General features: G+C 36.7%; 1 protein-coding gene across 7 annotated transcripts in view; it reads left to right on the top strand.

Annotated features, from left to right (window-relative positions):
- Window positions 1-21,608, top strand: part of unc13d (unc-13 homolog D (C. elegans)) — a 30,192-nt gene that overhangs the window by 1,920 nt on the left and 6,664 nt on the right. For 2 of the 7 annotated variants that reach the window (XM_055150307.1, XM_055150306.1), the window contains exons 2-25: window positions 2,155-2,374; window positions 4,377-4,403; window positions 6,480-6,533; window positions 6,616-6,672; window positions 6,979-7,086; window positions 7,170-7,229; window positions 7,315-7,381; window positions 8,561-8,738; window positions 9,832-9,876; window positions 9,968-10,036; window positions 10,141-10,210; window positions 10,289-10,393; window positions 12,571-12,663; window positions 12,755-12,855; window positions 14,090-14,207; window positions 15,017-15,138; window positions 16,064-16,154; window positions 16,238-16,294; window positions 17,143-17,240; window positions 17,351-17,402; window positions 18,836-18,966; window positions 20,540-20,657; window positions 21,121-21,273; window positions 21,335-21,430. In XM_055150307.1, the coding sequence (XP_055006282.1) occupies window positions 2,155-2,374; window positions 4,377-4,403; window positions 6,480-6,533; window positions 6,616-6,672; window positions 6,979-7,086; window positions 7,170-7,229; window positions 7,315-7,381; window positions 8,561-8,738; window positions 9,832-9,876; window positions 9,968-10,036; window positions 10,141-10,210; window positions 10,289-10,393; window positions 12,571-12,663; window positions 12,755-12,855; window positions 14,090-14,207; window positions 15,017-15,138; window positions 16,064-16,154; window positions 16,238-16,294; window positions 17,143-17,240; window positions 17,351-17,402; window positions 18,836-18,966; window positions 20,540-20,657; window positions 21,121-21,273; window positions 21,335-21,430 (2,290 nt within the window). Of the gene's footprint in view, window positions 1-15; window positions 53-598; window positions 860-2,064; window positions 2,069-2,154; window positions 2,375-4,376; window positions 4,404-6,479; window positions 6,534-6,615; window positions 6,673-6,967; window positions 7,087-7,169; window positions 7,230-7,314; window positions 7,382-8,560; window positions 8,739-9,831; window positions 9,877-9,967; window positions 10,037-10,140; window positions 10,211-10,288; window positions 10,394-12,570; window positions 12,664-12,754; window positions 12,856-14,089; window positions 14,208-15,016; window positions 15,139-16,063; window positions 16,155-16,237; window positions 16,295-17,142; window positions 17,241-17,350; window positions 17,403-18,835; window positions 18,967-20,539; window positions 20,658-21,120; window positions 21,274-21,334; window positions 21,431-21,608 lie in introns of those variants that run through there. The other 5 variants (XM_055150303.1, XM_055150304.1, XM_055150305.1 and 2 more) reach the window with 5 other exon arrangements.

Raw genomic sequence — 21,608 nt, 5'->3', positions numbered from 1 at the left:
ATCATCACTCGCGGAGACTTCTTACGTGAAATGGGACAGATGGATATTTTCGGTAAAATAATCCTTCTTAACCAGCACTGTACAGGGGATAATTAGAAATAATGTGCATCATGTTGATACGACTTTTAGTTCAGATACAATGCAATTTTACTGTCAAATTATAACTCTAAATGCCCGTAAATTTCGTCTTGAATTTCACCCTTCCGCAGAAAGTAAGGGGTCGTCAGAATGTAGTCCCAAATACCAATGCATACAGTTTTAATACTTGTTTTCTGTATGTTACTGTTATATTACAGTTATTTAAATGGCCAAATTAGGCTTGCCATGTTATTATTCTGACATTTTGTATTTTTTATTTTTATTTTTATTTATTTGATAAGCCTCGTTGTAATATTGACCGACGTGACGTTACAGCCATATGGGAATGATGCAAAGTGATGCAAATATCGTGTTTTGTTTGGCAGTCCTTGTTCCACATATTTGTTTGCCCTGCCCGAAAACAGCAGACCTATATCTCCACATGTGACCACAGAGGCACAGCACAGTTTCCTGTTTTAATTACTAGTATACTAACATCTGTTTTTATCATTTCACACAGGTTCACCACTTCTGGATATTTTGAAGTCACACACAGTACTACTACTACTACTGCTGCTACTACTGCAGTTTTGGGGTTCTGCTCAGTACCCATATGTGACTTTAGCGCTGTACTTTAACCACCGCGTTCCAAAAAGAAAGTGAGCATGGGCTCGCTTCCGGCTCCATCGACTCTGCCGGCTCTAGTTAACTTTGTATTGAAAAATCATCGCCCCTCTCTCCGTAACTGCTGCTGTCATTCTCCTCATTTTGGTTTTAAAACGTTTGTATTAACCTGATCTGTGTGAGCCTGTTTTTCTATTTTGCTATTTTCTCTGTTAATCAGTTCCTATTCCTAATATGGAACTCGGCTCCAAATTTGCCCCATAACTGCTAGCATCAGTGAACTTCATTTGACTGGAGCCGAACGCTATGGGTGACGTCACACTCTGTTAGTCCACTTCTATATACAGACACTGTCACGTCTACCCTCTGGTTGGTGGGAAAACACTGAACCTACTGCACCACTTTTGGCTCAAGATAATCTATTATAATAAATAATTTATCTTGAAAAATTCTTTTATAGACAAGTATTTTAGCCCAACATAAACTACCAGGTATAGTGTATGTACTGTGCTTTATACAAAGTAAATATACCTTTTTATGGATGTATTTGAAGGCAGGGCTCATAATCATAGGTACACAGTGTAAATACAAATACATTACAGCAAACACAGGTGGCCATTGTTGACTCTTACACAAGCTGATTATACTACTACACATTTGCATTAGGATTTCTAACCTAGCTCTAGTGACATTATTATTATGATTATTAAGACATTATGTTTTAAAAGTAACTATTAAATATTTTATTATGTAGTCATTATGATTTCCTCTGAGGCCCTAAAATCAAAACCAATTTGTAATTCAATAGAGACTAAATAAATACTAACCTAAAAATTTTTGACTATCCTCAAGTGGTGACAAATAGTGTAGCCTGAATTCTTAATTCGTCTATAGTAGGTGATGCAACCTTCTGAAAGTAATCTGTATAATAGTGAAAGTAACTGACTGAATATTTCACTTGTAAATGCTAATATAACTACAGCCATTTTAAATATTGAGCCTAAACTCAAATTAGCAACATCTATGAAATCATCCCGTTTTATCTAACTTCCTACGTTATCATGTTGCCATTTTAAGTCAGTATCATTGTAATCTTCATTTACCCATAATCTTGTGTTGCCAATATTACACAACAGAGTCCTTTGACTGAACATTGATTATAATACATTCTTTATTTTAAATTCAATATAATGCAAACAGTAAATGCTAGCATAACTATGGCTGCAGTTTTATTTAAAACAATTTGTAATATTGATTTAAGTGAACTTAAGATTTTATATATCTTACATATTACATTATTACCCAATTTAGAAAGGAACTTGGCCAATTTGGTCAAACTTCCTATGTTATCATGTTGCTACTTTAAGTCAGTATCATTATAACTTGTCATCTTCACCTGTGCATTTGTAATCTTGAGTTAACCTAACTTATTATGGATGCTATATTTTACAGTGAAGCCAGAATGGGTGATGGGACGTACAGATGCACCGAGAATAGTTCGAAGTTGCTGTTGCTGGAGGTGGCACCTTGTACAGGAAATGAGCACTTCCGGCTTGTACTGCTGCTGTCACACTCAAACACTGCACTCTGCTTCCCTGTGTACTGCACACTGGAAGCTCTCATGGCAGCATCGCCAAACCCGGGACGCACCAGACTCCAAGCCCCACAACAGGTATCTACAAACCACATTCAAAACTGTTCTTTGTAACTGCATATTGTACTTCAAGACAGTACTACATACATTTACTCAGTACTTTAGTAACTTTTTAAAGAAATTTTACTCTTCTAGCAGCATACTTCTATTCTTACTTGAGGAATATTTTTTATAGAAGGAACAATATAAAATGGTTTGAACATTTGTGTTTCTTTCATCACTCCTTCAGATATGATTTAGTATTTCTAATTTTTGTGCCTATCCTTTGAAAATACTAGATTTTGTGTAAGTCTATTATATTAAAATCAAATCAGTTTAAGTTACTTAGGTAGTAGTTTTCCCAAATACTTTTTAGTCTCGAGTATTGTCTTGAATGTCTGAAATAAAATTACTTGAGTACAATTGTTCTCACGTAATGAATACCCATCTCTGCTTCCAGCTTACTAGTATTCATTAGAAATTCTGTTTAAACAAGGAAGCTTTTAAATGTTAAGAATTGCCCAACAGATGTGTAGAGGAAATAGGCCGACAATGTTCAAAAAGACTATTTTAGTTGCCATGACATTGAGTCATAATTATTTTGGATGTAGCATGTGGTGTATGACTGAGCTTATATTGTGAGTCTCTGGTAAGTCTGTTTTCAATGGAGAGGATTTCAATAGAATTTTACTATATGGGAACAGTGCTTCCTGTGTTTTTGCATTATTTTTATTTTATTTTACTTTATTTATTTATTATCCACTTGAGATGGAGTAATGTGAGAAATGTTTCATTATCAGCAATAGAGGAAGTTGCTAAGATGTGTGCCTTATCAGTGATCAACAGTATCAGTAATACTTAAAGCCAAACCACGTAACTGTTTAGGCCAAAAAATAGACTCAAATAATATCATGTTTTTCCATTTTCAGTTTTGTTTTACTGGGCTGCAAACATAGAAAAACAGCACCCTTACTGTGAGTGGGCTTGCATCTCCACAAACCTGACCCCTCCACCTGTATGTTTCCATGGAAATGTTTCATTAGCTATAATATTCCACAGTGTAGCATAAAACATATCTGTCATAATGAAAAAAATTCTGAAATAGGGTTTTACTGTTTCCAGGGAATCATGCAGATGACATCTCCAGAAAGTTACACGTTGTTTCTTTAATATGCTTTAATAAGTTATGTGTTAAGTTCTAATAAGCCAGCAAAATGATGTGATATGTACAATGTTAAGGCTTAAAACACATCGAATGACAAGGAAAAATGTGTTGGATCATAAATAGTTGTGCTATTGTGGTTCAGCCATGTAAAGGAGGTTTCAGAGATGGGTTGTTCAGTTACTTGAGTAACTTTTTAAAGAAATGGTACTTTCCAAAGTACTTTTCTAACAGTACTTTTGCTTTAGTAAATGTTTTGGTTCCTCTTCCCACTGTGAGTAAGTGTACAAGTGATAAAAGCTTTATTTTGACAATATGAAATGATTTGAACATTTGAGTTTCTTCCGTAAACAATTCCAGTACTATCGCTAATCCAATGTCTACCGATACAAGTGCAGAGAGAGCATTTATTTCCAAAAACAAAAAAGAAAAGAAGATTTGGATCACTTCTGTCTTTTTTTTCTTTTTGTTTTAAGGAAATAAATGCTGTTTTCAGTCTCTGCACTTGTATCAGTTGATATCGTATTTATCTCTCAAACCACTACAGAATAACTTTGTGTTATTAAAACATTTGTGACCAATAAATAGTCTTATTACATCAATTTATTTGCCCAATCAGGATATCAGCAGAAGCCATATTTGTAAACTGATATCCAAATCAGCATTTGTTCTCAGTATCACCACCGATATACAATACCAGTATCGGATCTGTGCATCCCTAGTCCAGACAGTTACTCTTTAAATTACTCTTACTTGGGTAATTCCATAGACCACTGATTTGTACTTTTTTAGTGCTAGTTTTACTTGAGTATAGTTTCTGGCTACTCTACCCACCTCTGCAAGGTTCTTATATTTATAACTGTGCTTTCATTTTAATAGGGCCCTAATGCTGGACGACATAGACAGGTACGATATAGAAACTAACTGCATATTTTAACCACTGAATGTTGCATGTGCTGTGTGTTTATTTTAATCACTTGTATTTTCTTATTTCGTTGTGACCACACATTAGGGTTGCCAAAAGTATAAATAGACAGATACTATTCTATACGAAAAAGCACTCAAACTAGGTGTTGTATCTAACTTTTACGTTGGTGGGTCCTGTTCCTCATTTTTCCCATGGACGTGTCGCTTTGCCTGGATTTTGTTCAAAAATAGTTGGATAGCTTCTTACTGCGGGTGGGCTATTGATTTCCAAGGTGACAAGCTGGTGGCAGACACTAGAAAAGTTACATAGTGCATAGTTTAAAGGTCCTATATTACACAAAATTGTCTCTATTACCTCCTCAAACACAGACCTGGGGTTGTGTTTTGTTTCATTCACACATGTTTGAGTAACTCTTTATTATTATTAGTTTCTGTCCATGTCTCCAAAGCTTGAAATGCTCTGTTCTGCCTTGTGATGTCATGAAGCATTATTTTTCAAGTTAACATCTACTTTTAGCCTATAGTTAAGTAGAGATTGGAAATTCCAGGGCTTGAATTATTGAAATGATTCTACTGAAGTGTATGGTGGGGCACTTCTTGCACCATCATCATAAGGTGGAACAGAATGCAGGGTTTGTGTGTTTTAGGTATTAATGAAACAAAACGCAACTTGAGTTATGTTTGTGATGAGGAAACAGCATTATAACATAAATTAGAAAACATAGTAATATGAAACAATATGAAACCATTCAAAATTGGACATTTCCTGAATAGTTTTAGAATGATCTTGATCTGCATCTCAACTAGTGTGAGACCCAGTGTTGTGCATGAACGAGTTCAAAAGAACGCATTCATTGAACACGTTCATTTTTCAGTGAACTCTGAACTGAACGTAACACATTTGTAAATCAAGAACTTGAATGTGAATTTGTTCAAATTGGTAAACGCACAAATACTACAATAGATCCATGGTCTCTACGTATTTTGACGGGGATACATGCCTATGTTCACGAAGAGCGTCAAAAAAAAAAAAAAAGGATGGATGGATCCTGTTTTCTGAAATCTACGCGTGCAGGACGCGCTGCTCCTAGCGCATCTCGTGCCTGCAGTGAAGCCGCCCTCATTCACTTTCCATGCATTCTTCAAATTACACGCCCAAAAGTTGCAGTGACATCCCTCTGTCACAGAAAGAACACATATAGTCTTGTCCTTTAGTCCAACAGAAGCTGATGCATTAGGGCACAAGGAAAAAGCTGCTTTTTTCCAGTGTTTACAATTTATGCAAATTAGCCATGCGGTTTTAAGTTTAGTTTCTATAAAACGTAAACAAATGTGGCAAAGATGAATTAAACACATTATAATCTCAAACGGGCTAATGTGGCTCTATAGTGCTTATGGTTAATATCTTGTAAAGTTGTTGTAAACTTAAAATAAGTGCAGCCTTTCATTTACATTTCTCACCTAAAAATATAATGAACTGAACTTTGAGCTAGTTCTAAATTAAAATTGTGAACTATGAACGTGAACTGTTCACTTTGAACATGTGTGAACTAAACTTTGAACTAGTTCGTGAAAAGTGTGAACTTGCACAACACTGATGAGACCACAGATACATAACATTAAAGAAAGTATTTCTTTGTTAGAAATTACTTGAATGCTTGCCACATCTGTGTCTCCATGGAGATGTCATTGCTTTACCTGGAATGTTCTACTATGTAGCCTTAAGCAACACTTATTTATTTCTTTTTTATTTATTTTTCTTATTTATTTATTTCATTTATTTAAAAAAAAATATTTATTTCACTTATTTATTTTAACTTCTGGTCATTAGCTTATCATTTTTGTCCTTGTGATTTTGTGACTATATTAACTTTAGTTTTCAATCAGTAATTAAAGAAAATCCTAATAATAATTGTATAATTATTCAACATAGTTACTTAATACAGTTTTACAATACAGACATATACATTGATTAGATTTTACATATTGATATTTTGTCATTTTTTATAGACTCATGATTGACGATTATATAAATGTCTTTTTTCGTATTTCCAGTCTTCCCCCGGTCATGTACGCAAATTAGGTTTGACCAGGAAGCGGGACAGAAGAGTGAGTTGCTCTTAACATGTGTTCAGTGTATCTGAATCCTGTGACTGCTTCCACATTGTAAACACGTTCACTTGTCTTGTAGGACATCAAAGAAGATGAGAACCCAGAGGAGAAAGCCCGGAGGCACAAAGAGTTTGAGGTGCAGATTCATCTGACATCAATACTTTTTAAACTGCTCATGGTTTAAATTTGAGCTGATGGGAGCCTACCAGTAGGATTAGGCAATCAGGGACATGCATCCTCTGCCCATAACAAAATAAATATGGCAAAAACATCGTAAATTTCTGTAGAATCAATTAGTTAAACCTAAACTCTGCTCATCTGAGGTGGTAATATAACTTTGTTTGTAAATAATGAGTGACCAATGAGCCCCTTTATTTCATAGACCCCTCACCAGAAAAGTATAATAGTGCACCTTTAATAAAACTCTGTAGTTGTTTTGCAGCTGAAGCCCCTGTACAAAGAGCTCCTGTACACCATAGCTCACCAACTGGGGAAGGCGTCCAGTCCTGAGGTGTACTCCCAGGCTCAGCTGCAGCAATATATCCAGGAGGTGAGCAAAGCGCGCCTCACAGTTCCCCCACAGGGCACCCTTCTGACGGGTACACTCACAGCTCATGTACCCCTCCTCCACAGGCTTTCACTATGACAGATGCTGAGCACAGCAGCCTCCTGCAGAAGGTTCAGGACACTGAGGTGACAGAGCCAGCAGCGTTTGTATTGGTGACAGCTTTTGTTGATGTATGACTTCATCTAGTTTCTTGAATATGAATTTCCACAGTCTCCAGTTTACTGCCTGATGGCTACTATTAAAGAAGCCAAAGGAATTCTGGGTAAAGATGTCAGTGGTAAGTCCTTTCTTAGTTATAGCTGTCACATTGTGATTCAGTACTTTTTTGTTTAATTTAGCATTATACATTTAGCATTATATCCTTCACTATTATGTTTTGAGTGACTGACAGGCACATTTAACCAATCAAAGTGAAATACAATATCTCAAGAGCTGCAATTACCTCTTAAAGGCATATTTAAACATACTAACTACTGTACATCAACCATGATCAAATCGATATGGCCCACCCCATTATAAACCATTATAAAGGGCAAAGCATCAAGGAAATAAACTTCAGTAGAGATTTGTGAGACCATGGTAAAAACATATATCAAAGGTTTTTCCTAGACACAATGGGACAATAGTGGCTCTAATGTAATCTGTTGTGTCCTTAGGCAAGACATTAGCTAGTACTGGTGTGTGAGTGGATGTTGGTTGAGGTTAGAGGAGTGATGGCGCAGGTTACCAGCCTCGCTTTTGTCAGTCATGAATAATGCAAAGTGTTTTAGGTGTCTTGAAAGCCTCTATATAAATCCAATGCATTATTATTATTAGGATTCTAAAACTCGCTTCTAAGAGTTGAGAGTTCACTGTGATTGGTTAAATCCACCTGTCACTCAGAGGACTGACCTATAAGAGGAGTGAGTGGGGACAAGTTGAGCGTAAAGAATGTAGTAAAGGGCTCATTTTACGTTATTTTCTAATCAATGTTATAAAGTAGTTTAGGCTAAGGCATATTTAGGCTAAGTTCTCTAAGACAGAAAACACTTAGTTCTACCCTGTGATGTCATGTGGTAATACAGGGAGTGCTTGTATTTTAAAACTCCATGCACCTTCACTAGAATCATTTGGATAATTTCAGCTCTGGAATTGCCAATTTCTACTGAAAAAAATTGTAAAAGGTAGCTATAAAACTACTGCTTCATGACATCACAAGGTGGAACAGCACATTTTAAGCTTTGGAGATGTAGACAGAGGAGGTTAACATAAATGATTACTCAAACATGTGTGAATGAAACAAAACACAACTCCAGGTATGTTTTTGTTGAGGTAACAACATTATAGTATGCATTAAAGTCAAGACACAAGTCAATTTTGCGTTATACAGGATCTTTAATGTGATAAATAGTTTACTTTTTTTTGTAGCGTGAAAAATAACTTACATTTGAACTATTACTGTGAAAAATCCACCCAGGTTTCAGTGACCCGTACTGTCTGCTGACCGTCATGGTGGACGAGGAGCAGAGACGCAGTACTCAGGCCAAGTCCAAACCCTGCAAATCTGTGGTGAAGAATGCAAATCTGGACGGTATCTACCAGACTGACATCAAGAAGCAAACCCTCAACCCCATCTGGAACCAGACCTTCATCATGTGAGATCTACCAGAACAGAAGTAGTAGTAGTAGTAGGAATAATAATTATATAGTTAGTATGTTAGTGATGTGAGGATTGGCAGTAAATGTAGTAGTAGTAGTAGTAGTAGTAGTAGTAGCAGCAGCAGAGAAGTACAAGCAATCTCATCTTGTACAGTTAGTTATAGTATAGTAGCAATGAAATTGTAGTAAAAGTAGTGGCAGTAACAGCAGTAGTAGTAGGAGTGGGAGTAGAGAGTGAGAATGTTAACAGCAGCTGTAATTGTATCAGTAGTTTACTAATATACACAGTAGTAGTTTCTGCAGAGAAGTAGTAGTAGTAGAAGTAGTACTAGTAGAAGTAGTAGTAAAAACAGTTATTATTTGCAATAGTTAGTGATGGGAGGATTGGCAGTAGATGTAGTAATATTATCATCATTAAATATAGTATAAATATAGTATAGTCGCAAAGAAGCTGTAGTAAAAATAGTGGAAGTAACAGCAGTAGTAGTAGGAGTGGTAGTACTGAGAATATTAATAGCTGCTGTAGTTGTAGCAGTAGTAGTTTATGGAGAAGTAATAGCTACAGTAATAGTAGTAGTAGTAAAAGTTTTAACAGTAACAGCATTAACAGTAACAGCATTAGCGGTAAATGGAGGATAAGCAATAGATTGTAGTAGTAGCTGGAGAAGTAGTCGCATCACCATCTTTAAATGTAGTAGTTAGAGTATATGGTAGTAGTTATGCAGTTGTAGTAACATTTGTAGTTGTAGTAGTAGTAGTATGCACAATAACAGTGCAGAGAAGTAGTCTAGTAGTCTATTAAAAGTAATATTAATACTAGTAGTAGTAGTTAAAGCAGTTGTAGTAAAAATCTATAAAAATAGTAATAGCAGTAGCAGTTTGTACATAGCATAACAGGAGCAGTACTAGCAGTGACAATATTAGAAGCTGTAGTAGTAGAAGTGGAAGTATGATATGAAAGACAGCAGTTGTTGTTGCAGTAATAGAAGAAGTTACTTAGTACTTATGCTGCCAGTACTTTGAATGGCCTGTAAGTTACATGTAGACTGTTCTAATGAAATGAGCTGTATTTTTTATTGTTCATTTCAGGGAATTTGCTGACATGGCCGGTGCAAATTTCCACCTAGAAATGTGGTAAGGAGTTAAAAACAGGAGATATGCATAAATTGGGATGAATTGTTTTTGTTTAGTCAAAATTGTTAAGTGTGTTCAAATGCTATTCCAGGGATAAGGACGAAGAGGTGTCACTCAGTCAAAAATTGGAAGAGATTAAAACCCTTGACAGCTTAAGAAGGTAATACAGCCCCAGTTTTGTATATATAAATCAAATATATAGAATAGACTTGATACTCAATACAGAAAAAACACTTAATATATATCTGATTTATTTACTTCAAGGATGATCAAGGATGCCAAAAAGGAGAAAGGAACTGATGACTTTTTGGGAAGAATTAGTCTGAAGCTACAGGTAGCATTTCATATCTCTAAGCTTACTCCAGCCTTAGCAAGAATCCTCCTCTAACAAATATATTTTGTGTGTTTGTAGGATCTCCATTGTACAGAAGACTGCTGGTACAACTTGGAGCCCAGAACTGAGACATACCCTGATCGTGGACAGTGCCACCTCAATCTGAAGTTCATCCACAAATCAGTAAGAAAGAAGGCTGAAGTGGGGTAGTAGGGGAAGCTGAAACTGTAAAAATTGTCTTCAAAATTACTCAGGTACAATGTAATGGTGCAAGAAATTACTTGAAGGTCCTATATTTTGCAAAATTGACTCTTGTGAGCTTTAAGCCTGGTTAAAATATTGTTACCTCATCAGAAAACACCTGGAATTGTGTTTTGTTTCATTCACACATGTTTGAGAAACCCTTTATTATTAGTCTGTGCTCCAAAGCTCAGAGTGTGCTGATGCACCTTGTGATGTCATGAAGTGGTAGTTTCAAAGTTGACAGCTATCTTTTACCTTTGTTCAGTAGAGACTGGCAATTCCAGGGCTCATTATCAGTCCTTATCCAAGTGTTTCTAGTGATGGTGTATGGAATTTAAAAACACAGTGGAGCACTTCACGTATTGCCACATGACATCACAAGGTGGGACAGAGTGTTTTCTGTTTGAGAGAAGAACTCATCCTAAGTTTGCAGGGTTTGTGTATTAAACATGTGTGGATGAAACAAAACACAACTCCTGGTCTGTTTGTGATGAAGAAACAACAATATAACATACATCAGAAAATATTGTAATATGGGGCCTTTAGAAGTGAAAAAGTATTAAGAGTAAGACTACTGTTACTTTAAAATAATGTTTAATGGTAATGTAATAAAGTGCAAAATAGTGGTCTTAGAAATTAGTTAAAGAAACTGTAAAACTAGATATAACATTTGAATTTTAATTTGAGGTCATTTGAAGGACAAAACATTCAATGATGCAATAAATCAGGTATTTTCAAAGGACAAACACAAATGAGACAAGCTAAATCATACCTGAAGAAGCGGTTGTTCAAGTAATTTCTTATTGTCAACATAAAGCTTTTGTCACTTGTTATTTTGTCCTAAATGAAGCTCCTTTACGTCCTGATGTGGACTTGGGTTAATCCTGTTCTAATCAGAATTTAGTCCAGGTCAGGGTTAGTTTCATGTTTAGTCCCAGTTTAGTCCCAGTTTTAATGTGGCGAATGTGCAAATGTGAATGCACCATTATTCACTGTGAGAAGAATAGGCAAAGCAAGGTAAAGTAAGGTAAGTTTATTTGTATAGCACAATTTATACACAGAGAAATTCAAAGTGTTTTATAGAATGGGAACTACATTAAAGCCACACTACAGACAAAGGAAATCAATGTAAAATGTAAAATTTAAACCTTTAAAAGAGAATAAGTGCAGAATAAAATTGATTTCATATGCACATCTAAACAGAACTGTTTTGAGCATAGATTTAAAGGGTTCATATTACGCTCTTTACTGATCAAAAGCAGACCTGGAGTTGTGTTTTGTTTCAGTCACACACATTTAACACACAAACCCTGCATATTTATGTGGAGTTCTTTTCTCAAACATAGAACACTCTGTTTCACCTTGTGATGTCACGTGGTAATACAGGAAGTGCTCCACTGTGTTTTTAAACTCTGTACACCTTCAATGAAACCATTTGGATGATTTCAGCCCTGGAATTGCCAATCTCTAATGAATTAAAGGTAAAAGGAGCTGTTAACTTGAAAACTACCACTACATGACATCACAAGGTGGAACAGAGCATTTTGAGTGTATTGGAGATGTAGACAGACTAATAATAAACATGTGTAAATGAAACAAAACACAACTCAAACAATGTTTTTGATGAGGTAGGAAGATTATAATGGCTTGAAGGGACACTGTGTAACTTTTCTGAGAGTGTGCGTTGATTGGAATGTTTCACATTTCAACATTAAACTTACAAATCTTGCATTTATTTGATTACTGGTCTTGTTATTGCCAAAAAAAAAGAGTAAAAACTTGTATTATTACTGTAAGTTGGTTCACTTGTCCACAGATAGTGACATCGCCAGATTTGCTAGATCAGTTTAAAGCCCTTCTGTGAAACATTCAAGCAAAGCAGCAACATCTCCTAAGACAACCACCAGAAAAGTTACACTGTGCACCTTTAATGCTCACAGTAGTCAATTTTGCATAATATAGGACTGTTAAACACTGTCAGAGTAGAGGCCTGGCTCACATCTTCAAATTATAAATGTAGCCTAACTTTTGTTTTTAAAATCATAGGCAGTAATGAGAACAAAAAGAGGATTTAGCACTTGTGTGAATCCACCTTCACATCCTATTTTGTGTGGCAGAGAGACGGGACTCTGAGTGCCGGGCGCAGCGCTTACATTAACTATTGTGGGATACTGCAGCAGTTTGTCCAGGCCTACATCTCCAAGCAGCAGGTACTCTACATACTAACTGCTGCTAGCAAGTTTGGAGTTGGTTGTGAGAGAATGAAATATTTGAATAGTGATTGTCTCTTGCCTCCATCAGAGTTCTGCTCCGTGGAAAGGAGAGCTGTGCGGAGAGGCCCAGGTTCTTCTGGAGCAGTATGCCACGCAGAATGACCTGTCACCTTTTCTGCAAGATTTGGCGTAAGACACATACTACTGCTGGTGCTCGCAAAGGAAGAATTATGCAATAAAGCAGGATTAGGTGTTGTTGGGATGTGTGATGAGTTGAGGTGGGCAATGATTGCACTAGACAGGAATGATTAGCATTTATCACATTACATTACATTACATCACATATCACATTTTTATGAAGCACTTTTCCACCATCGTCCACCATAGTATAAACAGACACTAGAGGCAAGGAGGGATAAGTATTTTGCTCAAGGGCACATCATTATCTGTGAGAACTGGAATCACACTGCCAACCTATGGATGAGTGGATATGACCACTTGCCCAGTGATGTTTATGTTGAGTGGGATTCGAACTGGTAACCTTCAGATCAGAGGACAAGCAGTTTACCAAATGAGGAACCGCCTCCCCTGTAAATGTCTTAATGGCACAAAAAAATAGCAATGGAATGTAAAGTTAAACACAAAAGTTTAAATGATGAATGATGATTACACTGCAGGTTTCTGTTCTTTCTAATTCTAGCAGATCTTTTAACAATTTTTGATAGTTATGTTAAAAATACAAATACATAATATGATTACTTCCATTAGGTCTTCATGTTTTAATAAATACAAGAAGACTCTTTCTGACTTATAGACCTGTATTTGTGTCATACCTTGACATGTTTTGGCTGCACTTCCTCAGACGTGTCACACGATGAATCTGAGGAAGGCAACTGAAACATGTATGACACAAAAATACAGATCTGGCAATAAAATTCTCAAAATAATTAAAAAAAATATATCTTTTGATATATTGTACAGTGTGTTGATCAGGGCTGCCTAAATTGATGGGCCAAATAGAATACTATTAGCTGAGCCAAGGGCCAAACCTGTTCATGTAAAAACTCTGTTTGCAAATGTATTTAGACTAAACAAAGTTTTTTCATGTAAAAACTTTGTTTGCATATTTATTTTGACTAAACAGTGGTGCTTTTACTTTCCAAGTGACTCCTGGCAAGTGCTCTTGTGTACCCCTAGTGCTCCCTGTACTCCTCTTTATCCCCAATCAAAAGTCAGTCTAATTAAACATGTTAGATGAGCTAGGTACTCATCATCCAGTCATCCAAAATTTATCCAAAAATCTAAATCTGAAGAAAGGTCTCAGTTTGTCCCAGCACTGGTTGAATGATATGTTAAATCATTTCTCTACAGACACAATGTTCAATGTTACTAGTGACAGTGGACGTGTGTGTGTGTGTGACAGGAAGTGGGTGGCCTACAGTAAACTGTACCAGAGTTTAGAGGTGGACTCCTCTGTTCTATTGCAGCAGCTCACCAGCATCGAGTACCACTGGCACCAGCAGGAGCTGCCCTACCAACAGGTCTGCTGCTAAACAACACTCTTTATCTTTATGTAGCTCTTATAGAGAATTACTGACAAATGAGAACATTTAAAGGTCCTATATTACACAAAATTGACTCTTGTGAGCTTTAGGCCACAGAAGAATGCTGTTACCTCCTCAAAACCAGACTTGGAGTTGTGTTTTATTTCATTTACACATGTTTGAGTAATCCTTTATTAGTAGTCTGTCTCCAGCTCAAAATGCTCTGTTCCACCTTGTGATGTCAGGAAATGGTAGTTTTCAAATAAACAGCTCCTTTTACCTTTTGATCAATACCGATTAGCAATTTCAGGACTGAAATCATCCAGATGATGTGCTGCTAATGGGGCTAACTGGCATATTAAGCTTTTCCCAAATCTCCTAAAAAGATGGGTAATAACGTCTTTCCCCTTGATAAAATTCACCAAACATTCTCTTTATTCCGGCTTTAAATCCTCGATCTCGGGAGTCGTCGACAAACTGAATATATGGCCCTTCGCTGATTGGCTGGTGCCCTGACTTGCACTTCCAGGGTTTTTGCGAACTGTCTATTGTATTTTGATTCCTGATCTAGTTGCTGAAGAGAAATGAAATTTAGCGGAGGCACTAGGTGTCATCAGCCTGGCTACAAAATTTCACTATTCGAGTGAGAATGTTTATCTTGTCATTGGCATGTCATTTCATGCACTGTTAACATTACCCAAATTAAGAGTAATATTCATTCATCCTATCTACACCCTGTCAAACAGTCTGTAATTCTACACTCCTGTGATTTAAGGCTGTATTATATGTGTCTATGTGTCATTCAGAAACAGGAGCTGGGGGACTCCCTCCATGGCTTCCTCCAGTACGGCCTGTGTCTGGTGTCCAAGTACAGAGACATCTTTCACCCTACACCCAGCTCCACCCCCAAACTGCACACACTGCTCAGGTACACACAGTCACATACAATGGGGAGGGTCAATAAGAGATGTTTGTTTTTTCACCTTTTGGTTTACTCTGTGTGAAGTTGTCTGTATTGTTACATTAATCATTGCACCCTGGAGGGTGGGCAACACCTTTTCTGTTCTCCCACTAGTTGCACTAAAGATTGAAATGACTTACAGGCCTGCAATGAGGGAGAGAGAAAGAGAGGAGTGAGACAGAGTGAGAGTACGTCTGATTGTATGCATGCACAGAGCAAAATGAATCACTATGAGACCTGGGCGCATGGTGCGTTGGTGGTGTAGCCCCCCAGCACCCACAGCATCTATGAGTGTAAATGGATTGTGTGGGTTTAGAGTCATAAAGGTGTAGGCATATGTGACATCATATACCAAAAACAATTAACTGACTTTGCTTTCACACATTTTTTGCCAATATTTTATATTAGTGGTTTTCAGAGGCTAGAATGTGGTGTCATTATGTCATTTTCTCATCTCCATCACATGGGGGACAGGACACAGATTTCCCAGTTCATTACATTGTATTTTACAATAATCTATATAAATGATGAACCTGATCATTTCAGCTGGTGAATACAACCAAGAACTTGTTATATTTAAACAAAATATATATTTTAACAACATTTTATTTTTCTGCCTCCCATTTGTATAAAAGTGTGAGTGTGTGAGTGTTGTGATATCATTTGAAACCTACCAATACTTTTTCAAACATGGACACTGGGGGTGCCTGAACTCTAAACAGGATTGGACCTGGTCACTACTGTGATGGGAGACTGCTAGGAAAACTACAAAAAAAAATCTTTTACTATCAATGACTACCCATTATATTCAGACACAGGATTATTCTATATGTATGGAGAAACTATATATTTTTTCCCCTCATTTGTTTCAACTATTTTATTTATTTTTCAGAATCTTGGTGCAAATCTGTAAGACTCAGGCATTCCAGAAGCTAAACCCGGCACAGTTTGAGCTACAAGAGGAAGTGATTGATGCTGTTCAGGTCAGTAACCACAGTAATAACATATTTTTTTACATGTTACATTTAATGCTTATTAACCAGCAATTTATTTTCTTTTCCACCAGAGTGGAACAGAGGACTGGTTCTTGGTTAAAAAGGGTCTACACCAGCCAATGACCAAGGTAAGAATCCTGTAATATGGGCCCATATTAACAGACTAATAATAAAGGATTACTCAATCTTGTGTGAATGAAACAAAACACAACATAACCAGGTATGTTTTTGAGGACGTAACCACACTATAACAGCTTAAATTTCACAAGAGTCAAGTTTGTGTAATATATTTTTTTTTATAGTTTCCTTGTCAAAACTTCTCCTTCAGAGCTCTAAATGCTATTGACGCTAGCAGCTATTGTTTTTAGCCCTCTTTACAGTTACACCTTCTGTTGATAGCAGAGGAGTTTACTATACACTGTTCACGGCTGAATTAGTTTTACTTATTGTCCAGATATGTTGCAATATCATTACTATGTCCAAAAGAATTTTCTGAGCGTGTAAAGTTAACCACATCTTATCTGCAGCTGCTGTCTTTTTGTTAATCTTTGCCAGTGTTGCCAGACTGGGCTTAGTGATTTCCGCCCAATCACATTCGAAAACCCACCCCCTTCTTCAAAAAAATGCCCAACAATTTTGTCACAGAAAAAATTTAATCTTTGAAAAAACTTATGTAATCCATTGTTGGGCTTTTTAAAAACATTGCCACTATTGAGAAAAAATGTTAAATGTAGAACAGCATTTTCATTTATCACAGAAAAAAGGGAATTTAATATTTAAATAAAAATGTTGTAGGCTATTTAATCTATTGGCTTTGTAAAAACATTACCAGAATTGGAAAACATGTTTTCCTTTGGTAAAAGGTAGAACAGAATTTTCATCACGCATAAAAATGAATATCATCATTGGTCGGCTATAGGCTAGCTCACTGTAAGAACAACTGACAAACACTGATCTTTGCATTGTGCGTTCCCAGGAACTGTCCGAGATCGTGAGCGCCCTCTCCAGGCTGATCAATGAGGTGCAGGAGGACATAAAGCACAACAAAGATGTGTACAATCGAGTTTTTGCCAGGTAAAAACAGGTCAGGCTGTTTGACCCTCAATGCTGGTGTGTCCGTTTGAAGTCACAAAACCACTAAATGTTGAAGTTTATTGTGAATATGACCTTTTTTATCATTGCAGTGCTGTACAAGTGGACGTGTTCACTGTGGTTTACCGGAAGTTTGATTCACTGGTGAGGAGCTATGTTCTTCTGTTCTTTTCATGTAGCCTACATTTGTGTTAAAGGTTCACTATGTAACTTTTTGGTTGAGGTTTATCATGTTCTTGTTTCTTTGGATATGTCATTGTTCTGCTTCGAGTGTTCCACAATACAGTGAGGTAAAACACATCTTCCTTACATGTATTCAATTACAGGTTGTTTTACTGATTAAAAATACTTACAGAAACAGGCATTCTGACTGTGAGCGGTGCTGCTTCTCCACAAATTTGGCTAGTAACTTGGCCTGGTTTGGTGTCCATGAAGAAAGAAAGGTTTAATGCCATACTGTGAAACATTTCAGACAAAGCATCTCCAGGAAGAAAAGCATTTGATGCACCCTCCACCAGAAAAAGTTACAAAATGCTCCTTTAAATTTGTGCAAAACAAACTATTAAAAGTTGCCTGGGATCCAGAATACACATTTCTTCAATACTTTATGAAGAAGTGAGTTTGGTCACTGATGAATCTCCTAGACTTCAGATGAGTGGGACTGACAGGTATATTAGCCAGTCAGGGACGCACATGGTTTATCTATATATCAAAATAAATATGGATGCTTATAAGAAAAAAGAAAGGAAGAATTAATACAGGAGACTGCAGAATCAGTGAGCCAAGCACTAAAGTCTGTTCATCTGAGGTGAGGTTTTTCAAAATGATGGTGACCAGTGAGCTCCTTCTTTTCACATGTGTCACTGTAATAAACAAATCTTTTTCAACAACCATGTTTGGTTCTGGCTCAAAAAATGTACTTAAAATGTAAAAGAACAGATACCAGAGCAAAAAAATACTCAAGTAAAAGTAAAAATATCACATGAAAAAATCTGTGAAGTAAAAGTATTAAAGTTAAAGTAAAAGCATTTTGTGCAGACTTTGAGGTCTTATGAAGCTTCAAATGTAGTGATTTTGATAAAGATTTTTGTTGAATTTTATTCAAGAGAAACAATGGAATTTACTTTACTTATAAAGTACAGATACATAACATTTACAGTACAGTACAGTACTTAACTACACTACTCAACTACTTAACTACTAGGTCATTCTGGATTGCCAAGAAAAATTCAAAGGCTTTGACATCTAAATAAAGTTTGTATTTTGTAATCACACTTTTAGTTGTACATTTGTATACACAAGTGCTGTAGTTTGGGACAAATTATTTCAGACAAATATATTATACACAGTAAATTATGTCTTTGCTAACTTCATTTTCACTTTAAAAAGATGAGCATTATCTTCTTCATGTCTCCACACAGACAGCATGAAGCATCTGTCTACCAGTAGTAGCTATGTCATCATTTCATTCTGTTTCACTCCACAGAAGAGGCTGACACACACCTCATCCGAGCGTTTTTAATCCTATTCCTATTTCTCATCTTTGTCTCTTCTTCCACTTGTTTTCTGTGTGGCAGTTGGCCAAGGAGGTGAGAGAGACCATGTCTGTGATGGAAGGTCAGATGGAGCAGCCTCTAGCCAAGAACCTGTTCCCAGTGTACCTGAGCCTGCAGAAGATCCACAAAGACAAGGCCTTCCTACAGAAAAGGTGAGTGGTGCTATGCTAGCCCCCGTGCTGTTCATGTTCATGTTCATGTTCATGTTCATGTGCTTGACCATCTTCTCTGTACACACACTGAAGCATACACAACAAATATTAACCTGCTTAGCCATACAATAGTTTCTATAGTGCACGGTCTATATTGCATTATTTTTTATGTACAGTGGAGAAGTCTGTATTTGATCCCTTGCTGATTTTGTAGACACACACACTGACAAAGAAATAAACAGTGTATCACTTTAATGGTAGGCTTATTTTAACATTGAGTGATAGAACATCAAAAAAGGAAATCCAGAAAATAACTTTAAAGAAAATATCTAAACTGATTTGCATTTTATTGAGTGAAATAAGTACAGTATTTAAACCCTCAAGCCAAAAAAGACTTGATGTCGAAACCCTTGTTTGCAGCACAGAGGTCATACTTTTCTTGTAGCTGATGACCAGGAATTTTGGTCCAATCTTCTTTGCAGATCATCTCTAAATCATTAAAGTTTCGTAGTTGGATTTTGCACCTTCTCCCAATCCCTCTCTAAATCATTCAGGTGTTCATTGGCAAACTTCTGCATATGTGCCATCTTAAGCAGGGCGACCTTGCGAGTGCTGCAGGATTTGAATCCATTGTGGCATAATGTGTTAACAATGGTTTTCTTAGTGACTGTAGTCCCAGCTGCCTTGAGATCATTGTCTAGCTCCTCCTGTATAGTTCTAGGCTGATTTCTCACTGTTCTCATGATCATTGAAACCCCACGAGGTGAGATCTTGTGTGGAGCCCCAGACTGAGGTCATTTGATGCTAATTTTGTATTTCTAAAATTTTCGAACAATTGCACCAACAGTTGTCTCCTTAACACGAGCTTCTTGCTTATGGTTTTGTAGCCCGTTCCAGCCTTGTTCTGGTCTACAGCCTTGTCCCTGACGTCCTTTGACGGCTCTTTGGTCTTTCCCATGTTGGACAGTTTGGAGTCTGATGGATTGACTAATTCTGTATACAGGTGTCTTTTATACAGAAATCAATTAATATATTTTCTTTTTGATATTCTATATCTCATTGTTAAAATAAACCTACCATTAAAATGGCATTTCTTTGTCAGTGAGAAAACTAGGCATCAAATGCTTATTTCCTCCACTGTATGTGATAATGTTGTTTCCTCATCCAAACGTACATGAACAGCTTCACTCCTTGGTGAACTAGCAGATTTAGAGGCTTTCCATTGACAATCGCAACCATACAAAAAGTAAAACATAAATATTCAAAAATTAAAGCAACAACGTTAGACGATTTTAGTGTATTGAGGAGTAAATGGGTTCAATTAAGTTCAACTAAGAAAAAAATGGCCGTTAACTTTAAAATACCACTTCATGGCATCATAATGTTGGGGATGCAGACACAATCCAGGATTACTTAAACTTGTGAGAAAGCAACAAAACACAGCTCCAGTGTTTTTGAGAAGGTATTGTAACATAGCTTACAGCTCATGTAAGTCAGTTGTGCGAAATATAGAAGCTTTTAAATGCAATGTTTTGAACAGCATTTCATGTGATGTGTTGTTGGTGTGTTATAGGGGTGTTCTGGAGCTGACAAACTTCCATGAGGAGTTCAGGGAGGCTCTGCCCTACTGGCTGCACCAGGCCTTCAGCACCACACAGGACAGAGTGGAGAGGGCCGTGCAGGTCGACCAGGTCATTATCACATTTGCCTTATTCTGATTTCTATATTCACATTTATTTGTACTGTAATTAGTTCAGTTACATTTACTTAAACCATGTTTTTTACCAAAATAATATACTTTTGAAGTAACAATACTCTTACAAACTGAGTATAGACTGAGTATAGACTGGGTAGAAATGAGTACACAACCCTCAAAATAAGTTTAAGTGACCAGTATTGATTTGTACTTGTGCATATACACCTAATAATACCAAAAAATAAAGAAATGAAAAGAAAGAAAATGTTGCAAATGCCAAAACAGTCGCTCTCTCCATTAAAAAATGTAAAATACTTTAATATGGTGTAGTATTTGAACTGCTTTACACTTTTACTTCAAGACTGTCAAGACTGAATGTATAGCTCTTTGAGTAATTTATTTGTTCCACAAATGTCACTCTCTGTTTTTTTCTAATGGTCATATTTATGGTCCTATAGCTGCAGCCCCTCCAGTCTGGAGCGGTGCCCATCAAACACAGCTCGTCTGCAGTGGACCTGGTGTCCTGTGTCCAGCCCATCTGTCAGCTGTGGGAGCAGCTGAGCTGGCCTGACCCAGAGGAGGCCTTCATGCTCATGGTCAAACTCACTGAGGTACAAGAAACAGAGAGATCATAAAGTCTACAGGAGGATGATATGTACTCTGCATTTTTAGGATGTGTGTAAGATTGTGGTCAACTACTGCAAGATCCTGAAGGAACGCGTGAGAGTGCTGACAGAAAACTCTGAGTATGGCAGTGCTATCAACATGGTGAGAATTCACACAAACATCTGCTCGTTTTTTCCTTTTATGTTTGGTGGCCAAAACAGAATCCCTCTACCTATGCCTTCAATACACAGACTTTTCTTGTCTTCCATCCAAAATTCAGACACAATTTGCAAAGAAGGAACACATTTTTATGACAATTTAAACATTAATTTATCAAAAT

This window comes from Boleophthalmus pectinirostris, unplaced genomic scaffold (genome assembly GCF_026225935.1).
Source record: "Boleophthalmus pectinirostris isolate CB_2022bp ecotype Guang Dong unplaced genomic scaffold, ASM2622593v1 HiC_scaffold_14, whole genome shotgun sequence".
Taxonomy (NCBI): domain Eukaryota; kingdom Metazoa; phylum Chordata; class Actinopteri; order Gobiiformes; family Gobiidae; genus Boleophthalmus; species Boleophthalmus pectinirostris.
Note: the sequence above shows the minus strand (reverse complement) of the source record. Positions and strands in the feature narration are given on the sequence as shown.